General features: G+C 31.8%; 1 protein-coding gene across 1 annotated transcript; it reads right to left on the bottom strand.

The window, feature by feature from the left end:
- Positions 1-6,375: 6,375 nt before the first annotated feature.
- Positions 6,376-17,333, bottom strand: LOC143059221 (dnaJ homolog subfamily B member 11-like). The gene is made up of 10 exons (XM_076232700.1): positions 17,230-17,333; positions 14,762-14,921; positions 13,753-13,844; positions 11,723-11,855; positions 10,963-11,105; positions 10,421-10,503; positions 10,180-10,237; positions 7,896-8,007; positions 7,128-7,287; positions 6,376-6,734 (listed from the first exon to the last, which is right to left on the bottom strand). The coding sequence occupies exons 1-10, from the start codon at positions 17,301-17,303 to the stop codon at positions 6,661-6,663; spliced, it is 1,089 nt and encodes a 362-aa protein (XP_076088815.1). The 5' UTR covers positions 17,304-17,333; the 3' UTR covers positions 6,376-6,660.
- Between the last annotated feature and the right edge of the window lie 23 nt (positions 17,334-17,356).

The following is a 17,356-nucleotide window of genomic DNA, read 5'->3' as shown; positions in this document are numbered from 1 at the left end:
TGAGGATTTAACCATCTACGACAACAAAATTTCTTTTTTTTTTTAGAATTTACAGCTCTTCTATAAATATATGCAAAGCAAACCATTGATTAAATTGCTTGCTATGATTGTTTGGATGTTTGTAAACGACAGGTAAGTAGTCTGTTTACTATATACTACAATTTATTTGGAAAATAAACATTAACTTCAATTCCTGTCAGTTTGTATTTGTCCAATCAAATCTCAGTATGTATTGAAACTCCGCCTACCTATTGTTTGAAAACATCCAAGCAAACATAGCAAGCAAGTCAATCAAAGTTTTTTTTTTTGCATGCTTTTATAGAAGAGCTGTACTATATAATGCAAGGAAGCGTTTAAGTCTTTCGCCAAAAAATACTATCAATTTCTTTTTGTCCTATGTAAACTTACGTACCATTTCCTTCAATTCATAATCATTAAATTGAACAGTAAAATACTGCTTGGTACCTTCCTAATTCCTTTATGAGTCTTATGTAAACATAATTATGACAATAACTGTTGTGAGAACAAGATTCACTGCACACTTTTAAAGTTCTGCTTCATCAAACATTAAAATGTGAACTTAAGTTTTGAGACTTTTTTAATCTACACGATTGGGATTTTTGTATATGAGAACATGGTTTATCTATTAGTTGAAAATGCGGCTTTGAACTAGCTTTCAGGACCTGCAAGCATTCGTTATTCAATAATGTGTGTCTTTGTGTTATTATTTTATGTAATAAATTGTTGTGTTGGTACACCACTGTAACAATGAAGGAGGAAATGAGGAGGGTTGGTTGGGTGGAAGTGGGGAGGGGTATGCGGAGCGCTAACAAACATGTCTATGCGGCATTGGCTTTGATCATTGTTGAAGCATCAATGTAAGGAGCATTTAAAATATCTTAATAAAACTATTCTTATTTTAGATACTATATATTGTTATCTGATATTGGACGAAAGATGTTGCCCTTTTATGTAATTATTTAATACAAGTTACGATCATTTCAAAACACATATTAAACAGCCAAATGGATGCACAAGACCTAAAATAGGAGTCATAGATCCTATTGACAACAATTATCTGCCCAATTTTATTGATTTTGTAACATTTGTTTCAAATATGACCAACTTCTTATCCAAAATCACCAGCACCGTATCAGGACCCACCAGCACAGTATCAGGACATGAATAAATTGAGAAAATGCTAAATGTTAATAAATTGCAATGTTTTTTCACAAAATAGTTTTGTCGCGTGGATTGCGGTATAGAAAGCGGACTCTCATTTTTGTTTTATTTTTTCAGTTCGAGATTTTCTGAAAAGGAGCATTTCTGTGTTACGCTTACTGAAAAAGTTTAGAGGGTCAACTTTTTAATGGTTTACATATGAACCCATAAGAAACCAAATTGAAAAATCTCAACCGTTTTCTTCCATTTTTTATGAGTGAAAACGTCAAAAACCATTATTTTCGTCTTTGTTTACATTTTTTCATTGATCACCAGCACCCGTCAGGACCAAATCACCAGCACAGTACGTTCTCTCGCAGGACAACCATACCCACCGTGATTTTGTTATCAAAATTGTATTTAATTGAAAGGGTTTTTTTCATCAATTATTTACTTCGTTTTCATGCCAATGTTATCATTAACAATGTTTCAATATTATTATACAAATATTTTACCTTATAATATCCCAAAAAGGAGCCTGATTTTCCAAGGTTTAAAAATTCAGGGTGTTGCAATACTTTTTTCCATGTGTATAGATGTCTACTGGAAAAGTATTTAAAAACAATTTCAAATAGTCACAAGTTGGACACTAATTTAAAATGATAACGGGTCTTAAGTAACTATTGTAAGACTCTGTAAGATATTTCGGTTAAACACAGAAAACTCCACACTAAAATTTAGGACAAAAGGGACGATTTTTGTTCCCTATTTTTAATTTTCCCTTTTTTGATGTAGATGTTTCTTTGGGACCATCTTCCAGTGTTTATATTTCACAACTAGTTTGCTATGCCCGTGTCTGTTGTGACGTTTTGATTTTAAGGAACGTAATATATGTATTACTGGTAAATTGTTAAGCCAGGGATTTCATTACAACAAATTACTTAAAACCTTTACAGTAAAACATTTTTCCATAGATATAAAGATTTGGTTTTGTAGTTTGGTTGTACTGTAGAAAACTTATTTCAAACAGGATAACACATCCTAATTTTTACGGAAATGTTGTTTACAGTGCCTTGGTAATTTTATCAATCCTTTCAATAAACTGATTCTAAAAGGGTAACCAATTCAACATTGTAATTAAATAATTAAATACCATAGCTTGTTTACCCTTTTTTGTGTATTTGTTTAATGAATGGCTATTATCTATTTTGAATTTATTGAACCATAACACTAATTTTTGACTCTTCACATTGAATAATCTGCGAAGCGAATTATGTTAAATGTGAAGAGTCAAAAATTAGTTTTATGGTTCAATAAAATCAAAATAGATTATTGCCATTCATTATAAATAAATTTCTATCAAAAATAAGGCTCAAAGAACTTTTCATATTATTTATATTAACAATAACAACGTACACACATGTTGGCGTATGAATACACAACGTCAAGAGTGGGCGTGTCACCATCAAAATTGACAACATTGAAAATAAAACTAACAATTTTAACCAATCAGAAGACAGTAAAAACAACAAATTTATTTATTATTTAATATAATGGTTTTCTTATAAGAATTTGCTTTGTGTTAATGTTTGATGATTGTTGTTTGCATAGTTTCCATTTTGTGATCAAATACATGTAGTTTGTTTTTATATGGTGCTAGCATTTGTTTTTGTTGCAATTCAGGGTTTCTATTGTTCTGTCTTTTCCCTCAGTTTTGGTTTGTGACCCTGATTTTCTTTTTGGTTAATCAATTTATGAATATTAAATATTGAACAGTGATATACTACAGTAACTGTTATCTTTATTTAGCATTTGCCCATGGTTTTTGTCTGTTTTTCTAGATCTCTGTCTCGTTTTTCTGTTTTTATCTCCTGCTTTTCATGAAAAATGAAACAACTCGAAAGAAAAACCACCTGGATGTAGAGAGCAGTGGATTTATTCATTTTCTTTAGTACCAATATTTGTGGATTGAGGAAAACTTATACATTCATTAATATTTCAATTCATGGTTTTGCAAAAGTCACCTACAAGAATACTGAAAATTTGTACTTCGTTGAACATGTCAATTTTTGGTTCATCTTTACGCTGGACAATGGAGAAATCATAATAAATCCACAGAGTGTTTGGATAGGCTATGAAATAAGTAAACAGACGCGGATCCAGCCATTTTAAAAAGGTTTGTTCCCAACCCAGAGTAAAGGGGGTTCCAACTATATACTCCCATTCAAATGCATTGATCAGCCAAAAAAAAGGGGGGTTCCAACCCCCTGAACCCCCTCCCCTGGATCCGCCACTGGTAAATAATCAAAACAAAGTAGAATAAATATATTTAATGAGTCAACATTTTGGATTTTTTTTATAAAAGTGAAATTTTAAGACAAAAATAGTCTGATGTAGATACATCTTTTCATGGAAATCATTCATAAGCAAACATACTCATCTGTTAAGTTACTCTCTTACAATGTTAAAATAATTGTTCCCATAAGTACACCACATTTAAAAATACAATTGAAAGGGTACTAGTTACCTTCTTCGGTACCAATTTTTAGTGAATTTAAAATAAATTGTTTTTTCAAAATTTTACCAAAGTTTCCATTTAAGCCAGTAGGGAATTTATACTTTTTTTTAAATAGAAACTTTAAATTCATAGTTTGCCTCTTTGAATTCCATGAAAGTTTGTACCCAGCCAATTGAATCCACATTAGCTAGATTACACTCTCATCACACAATTGATAAAGTTTCTATTTTCAGCCAGTGAGAGACATGTAAAATCAAGGTTATTAGAATATCTATCATTTACAATTTATTTGATAATTCTAAATGGACTACTTACTAATTAGACAACTCTGTTACTAACACTCCTTAAGTCATGAAAAGTTCACTGATCTTTTATCATTGAATAAATTTTCAATGATATTTTTAACTGCAGTGTATAATTTTTATTAGTAACAACACATGAATTTCCCCAAAAATGAAACTTTGTATAACATAACAACAGCACAAAATAGGCATATAAACTTTGTATAAAAAAAACAAGATGCAAATCTAAAATCCTGTAATTCAATTTTAATTTATTTTCAAAATGAGGTATTTGATGCATTATTTAGTAAATTTTCCAAGGTAGGTCACAGGTTCAAAGATCAGAATTTTTATCACAAATAAAAGTTGTTGGCTGATTGTTTTGTGTATCTTCATAAATAAATTAACACCATATTATGCTAAAATATAGAATACTAAAACATGTGAGATCATTTGAGAAATATTATTAATAGAAATATTTCTTAAATTGCCTTACATGTACATGATGTAATAGTGTTTTATATTCTCACTGAAAATCAATTGCAGATTTTTAAAAAGAATTCTCTCATAACCTAATACATGTATTGTAAATTAAGAAATTGTTTCAAAGCTTTTACTAATGGTAATAATGTGACACTTTTGTGCTCACTAATGAAAGATTAAGCTCAAATTCATAATTTAAGTAGCTATTTTCCTTCACAATTTTTTTGCAATCTCTTAATTAAGATTACGCATTTTCATCAGTACTCTGAGGTTTTACAAAAATATAACCAATGAAGAACGCAGATCAAAGAACCAAGCGTTCATTATAAAAAGATAATCAACTGGTCAGGAAAAGTATAAATCGACTAAGAATTACAGAAAACAAATATGAAAGTCTGTCCACTAGTTAGACATACATAAAAACAATTCATGGTTTGTCTGAGCTAAAAAAAGAACAAAAACAGGTCATAATAAACAAACAAAAAAACATAAACATGATAAACAATGCTTTGAAAATCTAAGCTTCAATTGCTTTTGTAATACATGTTCAATCTTTCAGTCTAGAAAACAACCCATTTTCGCATCTTCCAATCAGGAGGAAAATTGTTTTTTTTTTATCTTTCAGTCTAAAAAAAAACCCAAACCTTTTCTTATCTTTACATCCACACTCCTATTAAATTACTGTTGATTCATAATTATTCATTTGATACCAATTTTCTTGGATAACCTGGGTATTGTTGACCGTTTAACAAAATATAAAATGTCAATAGGCTTGTATGTGCAGACTTTGTCAAAACCATGTAATCATAATACCCATGTATATAAAATTTTACCAACATATATCAGAATTGCAAGAGACAATTATTCAATCGCATTTTTCCTCCAAAAAGTGTAATAAAATAGTTTTGTATCAAATTTGTTTGTTTTGTGCTTTACAAACAAGAAAAGAAAAGCATTTCAATATTTACAGCAATGTGTATACACAATAATCAGTAACATAATATACCATTAAATACCTTAATCAGTTTAATCAAATCAGGGTTCTTGCTAAGGCAAGTCCATGAGTCTTGGACTCATCAAAATCTGTCTTGACTCATCATTATCAAAACTGGTGAGTCCACATACAGATGCATCAAGATTGAAATATTTTGTATAAACTCAACACAATTAAACACAAATATCATCATTTTATAGCAAAAGTTTACAAGTAATCTGAATTTAATGTCATTTCATTGCTCTGTTGAGGCCATGGTAAAAAATGATGAGTTCCTGGACTTGCCTTTAAAAACCCTTAGCGAGAACCCTGCAAATCCCCAACTCAAGATCTGTTATTATAACATAACTAGTTCTCCAATAGCACATTGCAGATATTTTTTGTTTTGTGATTAATCCACATCTAATATTAGCAGGGATGCATGGAGGTATACTGTAAATTCAGGACTATTTGTGATGTATTTACTATTGTGAAATTTTCAATGGATCAAGTTACACAATAACAAAAACTTGGAATTAAATGATTTTTCGCATTTTTTGAGTGCAGTATTTTTTAAAATTGTATTGAAATAAGTATTTAACCAACAAAAAAAGTTGTGCAATCATTTCTGAATAAACAGTATTTTCATTTTAAATATAAATCAACTCATTGTCCCTTGCATTTTCACTTCAATCAAGACAAAATACACAAGGTATGTCAAAGAAGAGATTTCTAAGTAAAAAACAAAGAACCATGCACTCATGAGCTTGATAATAATAAAAACTTAACAAATCTACAACAACTCAATCTCAAGTTCAAGTTTAAAGGAAAATCATCTATACTTGTACATTGTATTTTGATGCAAAATGTAAAAAATTACGAAAATCTCCATATAGGAAAAATAAAACTACCTTACAACTTAAAATTACAAAATTTCAATTTCCTTTGTAGACACACAAAGTTACAAATGTTTGTTTTTCCACGAATTTCAAATTTGTCAAACATAACAAAAATAACATTTCCCTGTATTTTTTAATTGTAAAAAAACCCAAAGCATTTGACCATCCAGACAAGAAGTGTCTGTCTTTCATATATAATCAGGTCAACTGGCACAAAATTAATGTCAGTCATAGTAAAATCCAACGATATGAAAATAATGTTTTATCAAGCTCTCATCCATACTCCAAAAGAAACAGTTATACATCCCTCAGTCACACAGCACGTTCTCCTAATGATATCATTCATCACGAGAAATGATCCATCTGTAAACCATTATAAACTGTCTTAACTGTATCTTGGTTTAATATAGTTTTGATACCTACAAATAAAATGGCTAAATATAACACTCACTTTTAAAGATAAATTATAAAAAAAAATTACAGTTTATTTCTGATGAGTTTTTGGTAGTATACTTGTGGCTTATGTTTCTATCTTGTCTATTCTTCATCTTTTTCATGTTATACGATGGTTTGTCAATCTCTCTTAAACTTATTAGTTTAAAATGCCCTGTCCTTTTCAGTAACTGTTGTTTCCTTGTGTTAAATATAAATAGGTGGTAGATTGAAAAGTGTCTAACTGATGTGAAATTATTTTAATCAAATTTTCCATCACTACTGAAATTACTAGTTGGTATAAAGAACCTGCTGTAAATGTTGTATACCACATTTTCTTATCTTTGTATAGAATGCACTTAAAATAGATATAGACATACCTTCTATTTGTTCGTTAGTAAGTGTTCCCTTAGGGAAATCAATATCAAAAGTCACAAATAAGGAGCCTTTTACGTTGTTATTTTCATAATTAGGCATTCCCTCATGTGATTTTCTCATCCTGGCTCCTGGCCAAGTTATTTTGTCTCTTTTTATATTTACCTAAAAGAATAAAGAAGTTAAAAATAAAATAATAGAGAATGGAAATGGGAAATTTGTCAGAGTCAACAACCCAAAGAGTTAAAAAAAAAAAACAAAGGCCACCCATGGGTCTTCAACACAGCGAAAAAATCCTACACCAGGGATAATGTTGAAAACATGTTTTTTTATAAGAATTAAAGCAAGTATTGATATCCTTCTAAAATACATTATTTCATATAAATGCAGCATATTATAACGTCCCTATTTTTCCAGAAATTTATTTTCATGGTGAGAGAATGTAAAGGAAGAAAGGTCTGGTGAATATCTTTTTCTGATATGTGTAAGGCCTAAAATAAAATATTGTTTGTTTCCCCAATCCTGACCGACCCTGCAAAAACGGTCTGACTCATGAAATTTTATTGTCTAAACTAAGTCAAATATCATTTTATGCATTTCCGATTTTCGCTCTAGCCAGGTTGATAGATATTGGTCCAACTTTTGGGAAAAATTAAAATTATATCCCTATCTACCTACCCACACCTGGCTTGGTAGGGTCAGCATTGGGGAAACATACAATATATTAATTTAGGCCAGAGGACAGACAAACCAGTCTTCTATTAAGTATCTACCATATGATTATCTAAATGTTTTATTTCCATTTCAAAACCTGTCAGTGCATCAGATAGTGATACAGTTACATTTGTAAACAAGTCGTCTCCCCTTCTCTCAAATTGTCTATGTCTGAAAAAAAGATAAGATTGTACTATAAAATGGTTTATAATTAAGTTACATGCAATTGCCACCCATTCTATAAACTTGTTTATTTTGAAACCCTAATAAAATAAAATTGTAGAAGGGCTTGCATTAAGTTGTCTCCAATTCTTGCAAATTTTCTTTGTCTATAAACAGATATAAATAATGCTTCAAAATTTCAAGATTATTTAAGTGTTCCTTCGAAAATGTGGTGAATTTTTACTCATTGCATTTATGTGCAAAATTTTTTTTATATATTAAAGCATGTAAAGTGCTATGTTAACATGTACCAGGTTCTCTGCAGGGTGCAGCTTTATACAACCCCAGTGGTTGAACCCTGAATAGTTGGGGCAAATTTGGTCACAATATTCAAGCTTGATTCTGTCTGAATTTGGATTGTGATAAATAAATAATAATATAGGTTTTTGTCACAAAATTAATGTGGTCAAAGATCTAACAAATCTATTGCACAATACTGTGCATTTGAAGATTTCTTCTTGAAAAAAGCCCTTCAAAAAATGGTAAACAAAAAATCCCCCCCAACTTTTTGAACCCCCCTTGGAGCAATAACCCTTAAACTCAATCCAATGCTTTCCAATGCAGTATTGAACCTTGAAGTACAATTTCAGAGAGATCCATACACTTAAACACAAGTTATTGTCATGATTGTTTGGAAACTAGAAACATGCTTCTTTTTGGCCCTTTTTTGGCCCCTAATTCCTACATATTTTGGGCAATTAACCCAAAACTTAATCCCAGCCTCCCCTTTGTTATATGGTACATTGTGGTACAATTTCAGAGAGATCCATACAATAGACCACTTTCGAGTTCATGCGTCACCGGAAAAAACTCGTCAATTATACGTGCCTTTATGACGTCATTTACCAGATAGAGGGGTCGCCTGTATCCCTGCACTATTTACGTTCATCAAGCGTCTTAGTGATCGTCATTGTGCAGGATAAACTAGAAATAATGGTTGTTCTGTAGGTACTTAATGAAAATTCCCTAATGACAGCAATGCTGATTGTAAATTTTGAGAATTCAATTTGCCGAATAATTCGTACAATATAGAATTATAGTTTTCCAACCACTCGCTCAACATTGGAATGGAAATGACGACGCCCCTAAACGCACAAATGACGTTCACTAAAACCAGAGTTTTTGACGGAAATGCATCGAACTCGAAAGTTGTCTATTATAAATAAGTTATTGTCTTGAAACTAGAAAAAAGCTTGTTTTGACCCCTTTTTGGCCCTTTATTCCCAAACTCCATAACCCCTAAAATGAATCCAAACCTTCTACTTGTGGTTTTAAACATTGCGGTATGATTTCAGAGCAATTGAAATACTTCTACACAAGTTATTATCCTGAAACTAGAAAAATGCTTGTTTTTGGCCCCTTTTGTGGTATTGAACCTTCTGAAAAAATTTCATGAAGATCTATTCACTTAAACTAAAGTTATTATCCGGAAACCAATGTGTCTTCGGACGATGACGCAGACGATGCAGACGACGACATCATACCATTATACGATCCCAAATTTTTTTTGTGTCGTATAAAAATGGAAATTTAAGGAACTGCAAAGTTTCAGGAAACCCTTATATGACAAAAATGAGATTGAATTGTATGTGTAAGAACACAAGGACAGACTGAGTTTAACATTTATGACACCTCTTCTATAATAATCAATTCTTGGGAAGAAAAAAGAAGAAAATTGTTTTCATCAAAGATGTTCTTTATTAGCATATGTATAAAATGATGTCAAAAAAATTATCTATAAATAGTTCTGAAAGTAGAATACAGGTAAAATTGAGAATGGGAATAGGGAATATGTCAAAGAGACAACAACCTGACCAAAGATTAGATAACAGACGAAAACCACCCATCGGTTTTCCTGCACATGGAGGTGTGCTTCAGCTGGCCTCTAAACAAAAATGTGAACTAGTTCAGTGATAATGGCTAAAAATATTTGTCACCATTCTTAACTTCCCATTTTTCTTCAGGACTATTACATAAATAAATAAATGAACTAAATGTATAAAACATACAAGACTAACAAAGGACATAGGCTCCTGACCTGGGACATGTTTTGTGAGATCCCAACCCTCCCCTTAATCCAAGGTAACCAAGATTAAGAAAATAAAAATAACTTGTACTTACTTAATTTGTTTGATTTTAAATCTTAAATCTCCAGGTTCACCGTCTATATGTGGCTCACCTGAAAAGCAGAAAATAGTGGGTGGAGTTATAACATAGAGATATTCCATTAAAATGGATGCAAGACAGGAGTTAAAAGGACTATTCCATTAAAACTGATGTTGGAGTGTAGGAAGAGAATTTCAAAATCTCAAAAACAAATGAACTTAAACTGTATATTCATTATTGTAAATAGATTTTTTACCTTCAGCTACAAATGGGTATTCTTGTCCGTCTCTCATTCCAGGTTCTATTTCTACTTCTAATACCTTCTCTTCTGGTACCATTCTGATGGGAAATAACAGAATAATTATTCATTGTTTTAAGCTTTAGTAAATTTTATAATATGGGTGGTTTGGGCATCACTAAGTGCCTCCCCTGTCCCATGCATTTAAATCTGGAGCAATATCTTAACAGCAAATTAACAAGAATGTGTCTATAGTACATGGATGCCCCACTCTCACTTTCATTTTCTATGTTCAGACAATGGACCTTGAAATTAGGCCAAAAAACATAATGTCCCTAAGTTGGGCATAAAAAGTTTAATTTATAAAAGAAAATTAAAAGAACTGCTCATGTTTCCTAATTCAAATTTTTGGGGGTCTTTATAGCTGACTTTACTTTAAAAGTTTTTCTCAATGTTGAAGGCCATCAAGTGATCTATAACATGCATCATTTGAATTCTTGTAAATCATGATAGTCTCTTTGGTAATCATACCACATCTCCTTATTTTTATAATTACTTACTTGACATTAGGACAGTCATCACAGACCTGCTGTTGTGTCATCTGGAATCGACCAGGACCTAATGACTGGGTTACCATTTCTGTTCTACAATTACATTTTCTGGTTCCCTTGGCTGGTTTGGCTACTGGTTTATACCTTATAATCTATAAAAAGAAAAAATCAATTACACTACAATTACTTAAAGAAGACAGAAATATATTTGCTGTAACATTTGTAACAATAATTGTTAAAATTTTAAAGAATTTTGATCTTTTTTTCAGAAACAATCAGACTTGGAGGAAGGGAGATAATCAGAAATATTGACAAAATTTTAGAATTATCTCCCTTTTACTATTATCCCATTAACTTACTGTCTTACAGGAAAGTGCCTTTTAGGAGGCACAATAAACCATTGGAATTTAATAAGGTTAATATTGTGAAACTTTATTCTATTTTTTTTGTGAAAACCGGTACTAGTTTGTCCTTGTGCATATATATATAAACGCATCACCCATGTATTATTAATATAATGTGCCTTCCAACCCCCCCATACATTTTTTTATGGAATAGCCCTAACTTTATTCTATTTTTTTTGTGAAAACCGGTTTGTCCTTGTGCATTTATATATATATATATCCATGTTTCTTTGCTTGACTGTTTCTGTATAAAGTGCCAGTTATGTTCCTTATCAATTAACTAATCATCTTCTTTTTTCTTTTAATCCAAAAGTGAGACAAACTATTATTAAACTACAATTCGTGTAAACATCAAATTAACATACTTCAATAAAATTTCCATTGTATAATTCTTCTAACGTGACATCTAGGTTCATAGTAACGTCTCCACCTTTTGGAATCTCTCTGTCTTTTTCCTGGCCTCCAAATCCAAAACCAAAATCAAAACCTCCGAAAAAACTGAAAAATAAATAAACATCACTCAGACACTTGTTATTTATCTCAAAATCTTTATGTTTACATCAACTAGGAAACGTGGTAATGATAAATATGTTTCTATTTTGTATCATATAACAGCTGTTCAGTTTATCTCAAATCCTTATTTCAATGTTCTACATTTGAAAATGCATGTACCAAGTCAGGAATATAACAGTTGTTGTCCATTTGTTTGGTGTGTTTTGTCATTTGATTTTGCCATTTGATTAGGGACTTTCTGTTTTGTGATTTTACTTTTTTATACATGTATCATCTTAAAAGAGAAATGAAATAATGTTAAACTTTTTTTTTTTCATAGTTTGTACTATAAATGTGTCTTTTGCATCAAAATTAGATGTGGTATAAATGCAAATGAGGAAACTTCTACAATGCATACATGGCAAAAAAAAGGTCACTGCAGGGCCTTTAACAATGAGCAACAATGCTAGACAGATGTTATGTCTAGTCTCATTGTAATGTGACACAATCACAATTACCAAACTATCATGCAAAATAAAACTATAAATCTCAATTCTGTAGGTCTTTTCTGCAAGAAAAATATATAAAACCTTGGTATCTAATATCAAGAAAAAATAAGCTAAACTAACCTAACAGGCACTTTACACATACCACTGAAACCATAAACTTGGACCCAAAAAAATAAGGGTGGGCTGGTGTGGGAATATTTCATAAAAAGAAAATGTATAAAATCATAATAAGTGTAAATGGAGTTTTCTAAAAATCTAAGTCCAGCTGGAAAAGACAGAGAGTAGTATATTTTTCTGGAAAAAAAACTTCGCTCATAAATTTTTTTATTATAAAAATAAAGTTTTAGAAAGGGTTGCATTTACTTATATATATATACTAATCAATATTTACACATTAGTCCAAACATTAATGAAACTTGAAGGGCTTACTTATTACTATAGCAAGCAAGTTTTAGCGACTTCTGCTCTACTTTAACACCAGTTGTATGTAAAGCTGCTCATGGTGAATTTTAGGGACTTGAAAACTTGTTATGCACAAAATATTCAACTTATTCTACTAAGCATTTGATTCAAAGCATACTGAGAGAATTTTAAAGTATTTTTTTCATTTTTATTTTTTTCACCAGAAAACCATACTCGTAGTACTGTTCATGCACTGATTTGTAACTACACTACGATCCTTTGTTCCTTCTTACTGTTTTACTTTTACTCTTGGTCCCCTCCTGTGAAGTAAGTATTATAAATCTATATCAATCGTGTATCAATCATAAAGTAACGATTATTCCAGTATTATCATGATCATGTATATTTGAAATTCATTTGTACATGGTTAAGAAAGAGGTAGAAGAAACATGAAGTTTGCAGAGAATATTGACCCAGATTCATGCCAAGAACACCTATTTTTGTGTAATAAACAAACATGATTAAGCGGCAGTCAGTTTGTATTGGTGCACGAAGCGAGATCCACAACCGTTTGTAGGAAAACTGACAATATTATTCAATTTATACTGGAGTCAAACACATCTGCCACGTGCTGAAATTGAACTCACAACATCAGGCCTTGCGGTCATAAAACTTTCGAGCACGATTTTTGTACTCAAACTCAAGAATCAACCAATCAAAATACTGGATTTTGTGTTTCGAGCACTTATTTTGTACTCGGAGTACTGAGTAAAGTTTTATGACCGAGAGCCCAGTGTTGACAGGCAAGTGGAGTAATACATCAGTCTTCACCCTACAGCCAAGACTGGTAAAACTGCTGGCGGTCTGTAAAAATCCTATCTACAGGCCCCCAGAATCAGACTATTTTTTTCCCTCCGAAACTTGAGTTCCGAGCCTGTAGATTTAAAAGTTCATAGTGAAGACTGATACATCACAGCCAGGTATCAATTTACCTAGAGAAAGGATCACCACTCATGTCTCCTTTTTTTAAGCCTTCTTCTCCATGCTTGTCATAAATTTTTCTCTTTTCTGCATCAGATAAAACCTGCAAAACAAAATTAAAAATTTTAAGAGATGTACAATAAGGAATATTCCATTACAATGAATGTGGGAGGGAAAAGAGCGGTGTTTTTTTTACCATGTTTACTGTGGCATGAAATGTAGGTAATTTTAGGTTGTCAATTTTTAAATAAAAAAATTATTAGTTATAGAAAGTGTGCCGGTTTTGAGGAGATTTAAGAAGCTCTTTTGATTAAAATATAGAATTGTCCTTTCATGTCCCTTTAATCTACATGTAGTCCTAAAATAATAACAAAATATGTTTTTTTGTGCTTTTATGTACAAAACAAAACTCTCAAAAATTGAAGAAACATGTACATTAATATGAGCACGAATTTGTTCATTTTATCGTTCCAGTAAAACAAAGCTCAGCCCAATAAAAATGATAAAGGTTAGGCACAAACCCACCAAATAAGTAACAATTCCTCAAGTTAGTAATCATTTAAGGGGGGTAAAAACAAAATTCTCTTAGCTATGTAAGCTGAATCTTTTTTCTAACATGTCTAAGAATGACATGAGTTTATATTGAACAGCTTCTATCAAAAAAATATTTTTAAAGTTAGAAGCCTTGTAAGATGCCAATTTTTCTTAAGATTTTAAAAGAATGTAAATTCTCAGTTAATCAGGTTAGCGCATGGTTAGGGTTTTTCATTTTTTTGTATAGTTTTAAACACTTTAAAAGTAAACTTTATTTGACATGTTTGAGGAATAGTTTATGCATATTCAAGGAGCTTCTCCATATTTTGAGGGCTGTTTCCAATTAATAATTAGCAACCCCAAGTTCCTTGTGGCTTGAAGTTGAAATTATTCTAATCATGTTAATGGCAACACATATCATATATACATGAACATACCAAATGGCATGTCCCAAGTTGCTGGAATTATCTTACTGGTAATACATACCTCATAAGCAGCTCCAAGGTCCTGGAATTGTTCGTTAGCTTCTTCATCATCATCTCGTCTTTTGTCAGGATGTAGTTCTTTAGCCATTTTTCTGTAGGCTTTCTTTATCTGGTTAGTTGTAGCACTTTTTGAGACACCAAGGATCTTGTAAAAATCCCTCCTAAAATAATTCAAGAAAAAAAAAAAAATATATCAATCTAGATCTTGATAAAATACTGAACATACATGACATACTAAACATGCTGAAGAGCAAGCTGAATTTAATACTGATTACCTTTTAACATGTTGAAAGAAGGGTATTTTTGATTTTTAGCTTGAACCAAAAAACCCTCTTTGATAATGATTGTATGATGACATCATGGACATGGTTTACATCAATCAGTCAATAGACCACTTTCGAGTTCATCCATCACCGGAAAAAACTTGTCAATTATGCGCGCCTTTTTGACGTCATTTACCAGATAAAGGGGATTGCCTGTACCCCTGTACTATTAATGTTCATCAAGCGTCTTAGTGATCTTCATTGTGCAGGACAAACTAGAAATAATGTTTGTTCCATAAGTTCCCTAATGAAAGCAGTTCTGATTGACAATTATAAGATCATTCAATTTGCTGAATAATTTCATTGAATTTGTGCAATGTAGCATCATAGTTTTCCAACCACTTGCTCAACATTGGAACGAAAATGACGATGCCCCTAAACGCACAAATGATGTTCACTAACATGACTAAAACCAGAGTTTTTGACGGAAATGCATCGAACTCGAAAATTTGTCTATTAACAATTGACTCCAGGTCAACCTGTATATAACTCTTTCAGACAACAATTCGACCATGATTGGATGATTTAGCATGTTAAACTATCTTCCATAGAATTGAGAACTGAAACCAGGAATGTTTCAAAGAGGCGTCAACCATGTCAACCCTGACCTAACAGGAAAAAACATACCAAGACAAATCTGGAACCTGGAGGAACTTAGGATTATCAATTTACTGAAATGCTAAATCAGTGTCAATATTTAAGGATTCTGTTAACAGACCACCAAACAACATGGAACATTGCTGCATGGAATAGGATAGACCTCTATTTTATAGTAGTCTTACTCTTAGCCTTGGCTTAAGGTAATACTAGTTGATATTTATTTGGAATAATTTCATTTGAATACAAAAATAGACTGAAAATCAGGGGCGTAGCTAGGTATTCTGTCAACTGTAGGCACCAATCGGCAGGGGGTCTGGGGGCCGCTCAAGGTAGGGGGTTCAGGGGGCGAAGTCCCCAGAAGGAAAACGGGTTTCAGCATTTTAGCTGCAAAATTTTATGTACAAAAATATTAAATATACTGGTTATTTAATCATGATAATTATGATACACGATAAAAAGTTTGAAAAATTATGAATAATTCACCATAACATCTGACTGGGGAATTAGATAACGCAGTACAATCGGAAATATGAAGAAAAAAATATAATTTTACAATATGCATTGCCCAGTGTAGATAAGCGTATCCCTTTAATTAAGCAGTACACACATTTGGTATTTTCATATACCGTTCTGATTGATATGTACGACTGTGAGGATCCTTTATTTAAAAAAAAGCTAGGTCCTGTAATGACGAAGGTCTGGAAATTTGAAAATGCCATGCATTGGAAAAGGATAGATTATTGGATAGGAGCAGACATTTCGACTTTCAGTAGACAACTACGAACTCCTCAAAGAGTGGCATTTTCTCTACAACTAGGCATCGGATTTAATGTCCCCATTCTGACCAGACGTGACTGCGTATTTATACATCCTGCACAGCCAAACGGACGACCAACATTGGTAAGTCCGGTGAAGACAAAGCAGAAAACTAGTTGTACACTAACAACAACTTATTAAAAAACTCATGTTTCTAAGTTGAGGTTCATTCAAGTTTTTGTTGATAGAAGTGAAATGATCTGAACCAAAGTTCTAGTTTATAGTTAAGGTAAAATCATAAAAAAACATTCAATTCTATCCAATATTTCATTCACTAAGAACGAGAGATTAGTGTACACATGACATTCGATAATCAAAGAGTTTTGACAACTTCACTGGCGTTCATCTACAGATATATATATAACGTTGTTAACTATCTTTTTTAATAAAAAATAAAATATTTGTGAAACAATTATGTGTAGGCACGTGCCTAAAGTGCCTAACGGCAGCTACGCCCCTGAAAATACAAATTTCTTCAGTCTTATCAAGAATCTTTAGTTATAATTTGTGCTACAATTTCATAAAAAATATAAAATAAAGCCAGAATTATTATTTCAATAAAAACAAAAATCGACCAATCACAGCTCTCCACGCCAAAAAGTTGTCTGCTACAGGGAAGAATAGGTGGAAAATGTATATTTTTCTCAATAAATGCTTTAACACTGTAAGTACAAAACACGTGGAAATGGAAATGAGAGTTTCTGATGTCAATAGACAAAAAATTACGAACCCTCCTAATGTTTGAACAATCAAAATCAACAAAATAGTCAGTGACAAAACTTGTTTCACGCCGAAAGCAGCCATGTTGGATGTTGAACTGGTTTCCTATCAAGCCACGTCGTTCTAGTTGGCAATCA

Source organism: Mytilus galloprovincialis, chromosome 14 (genome assembly GCF_965363235.1).
Source record: "Mytilus galloprovincialis chromosome 14, xbMytGall1.hap1.1, whole genome shotgun sequence".
Taxonomy (NCBI): domain Eukaryota; kingdom Metazoa; phylum Mollusca; class Bivalvia; order Mytilida; family Mytilidae; genus Mytilus; species Mytilus galloprovincialis.
This window is presented reverse-complemented; position numbering and strand designations above follow the sequence as displayed.

Coding starts and splice junctions, on each gene's coding strand:
- LOC143059221 (XM_076232700.1), bottom strand. CDS start 17,303: ATGGCTGCTTTCGGCGTGAAACAAGTTTTGTCACTGACTATTTTGTTG. Junction 11,856..13,752: donor AGTGGTGATCCTTTCTCTAG/GTAAATTGATAC, acceptor TTTATTTTTCAG/TTTTTTCGGAGGTTTTGATT. Junction 7,288..7,895: donor AACATTTAGATAATCATATG/GTAGATACTTAA, acceptor TTATTCTTTTAG/GTAAATATAAAAAGAGACAA.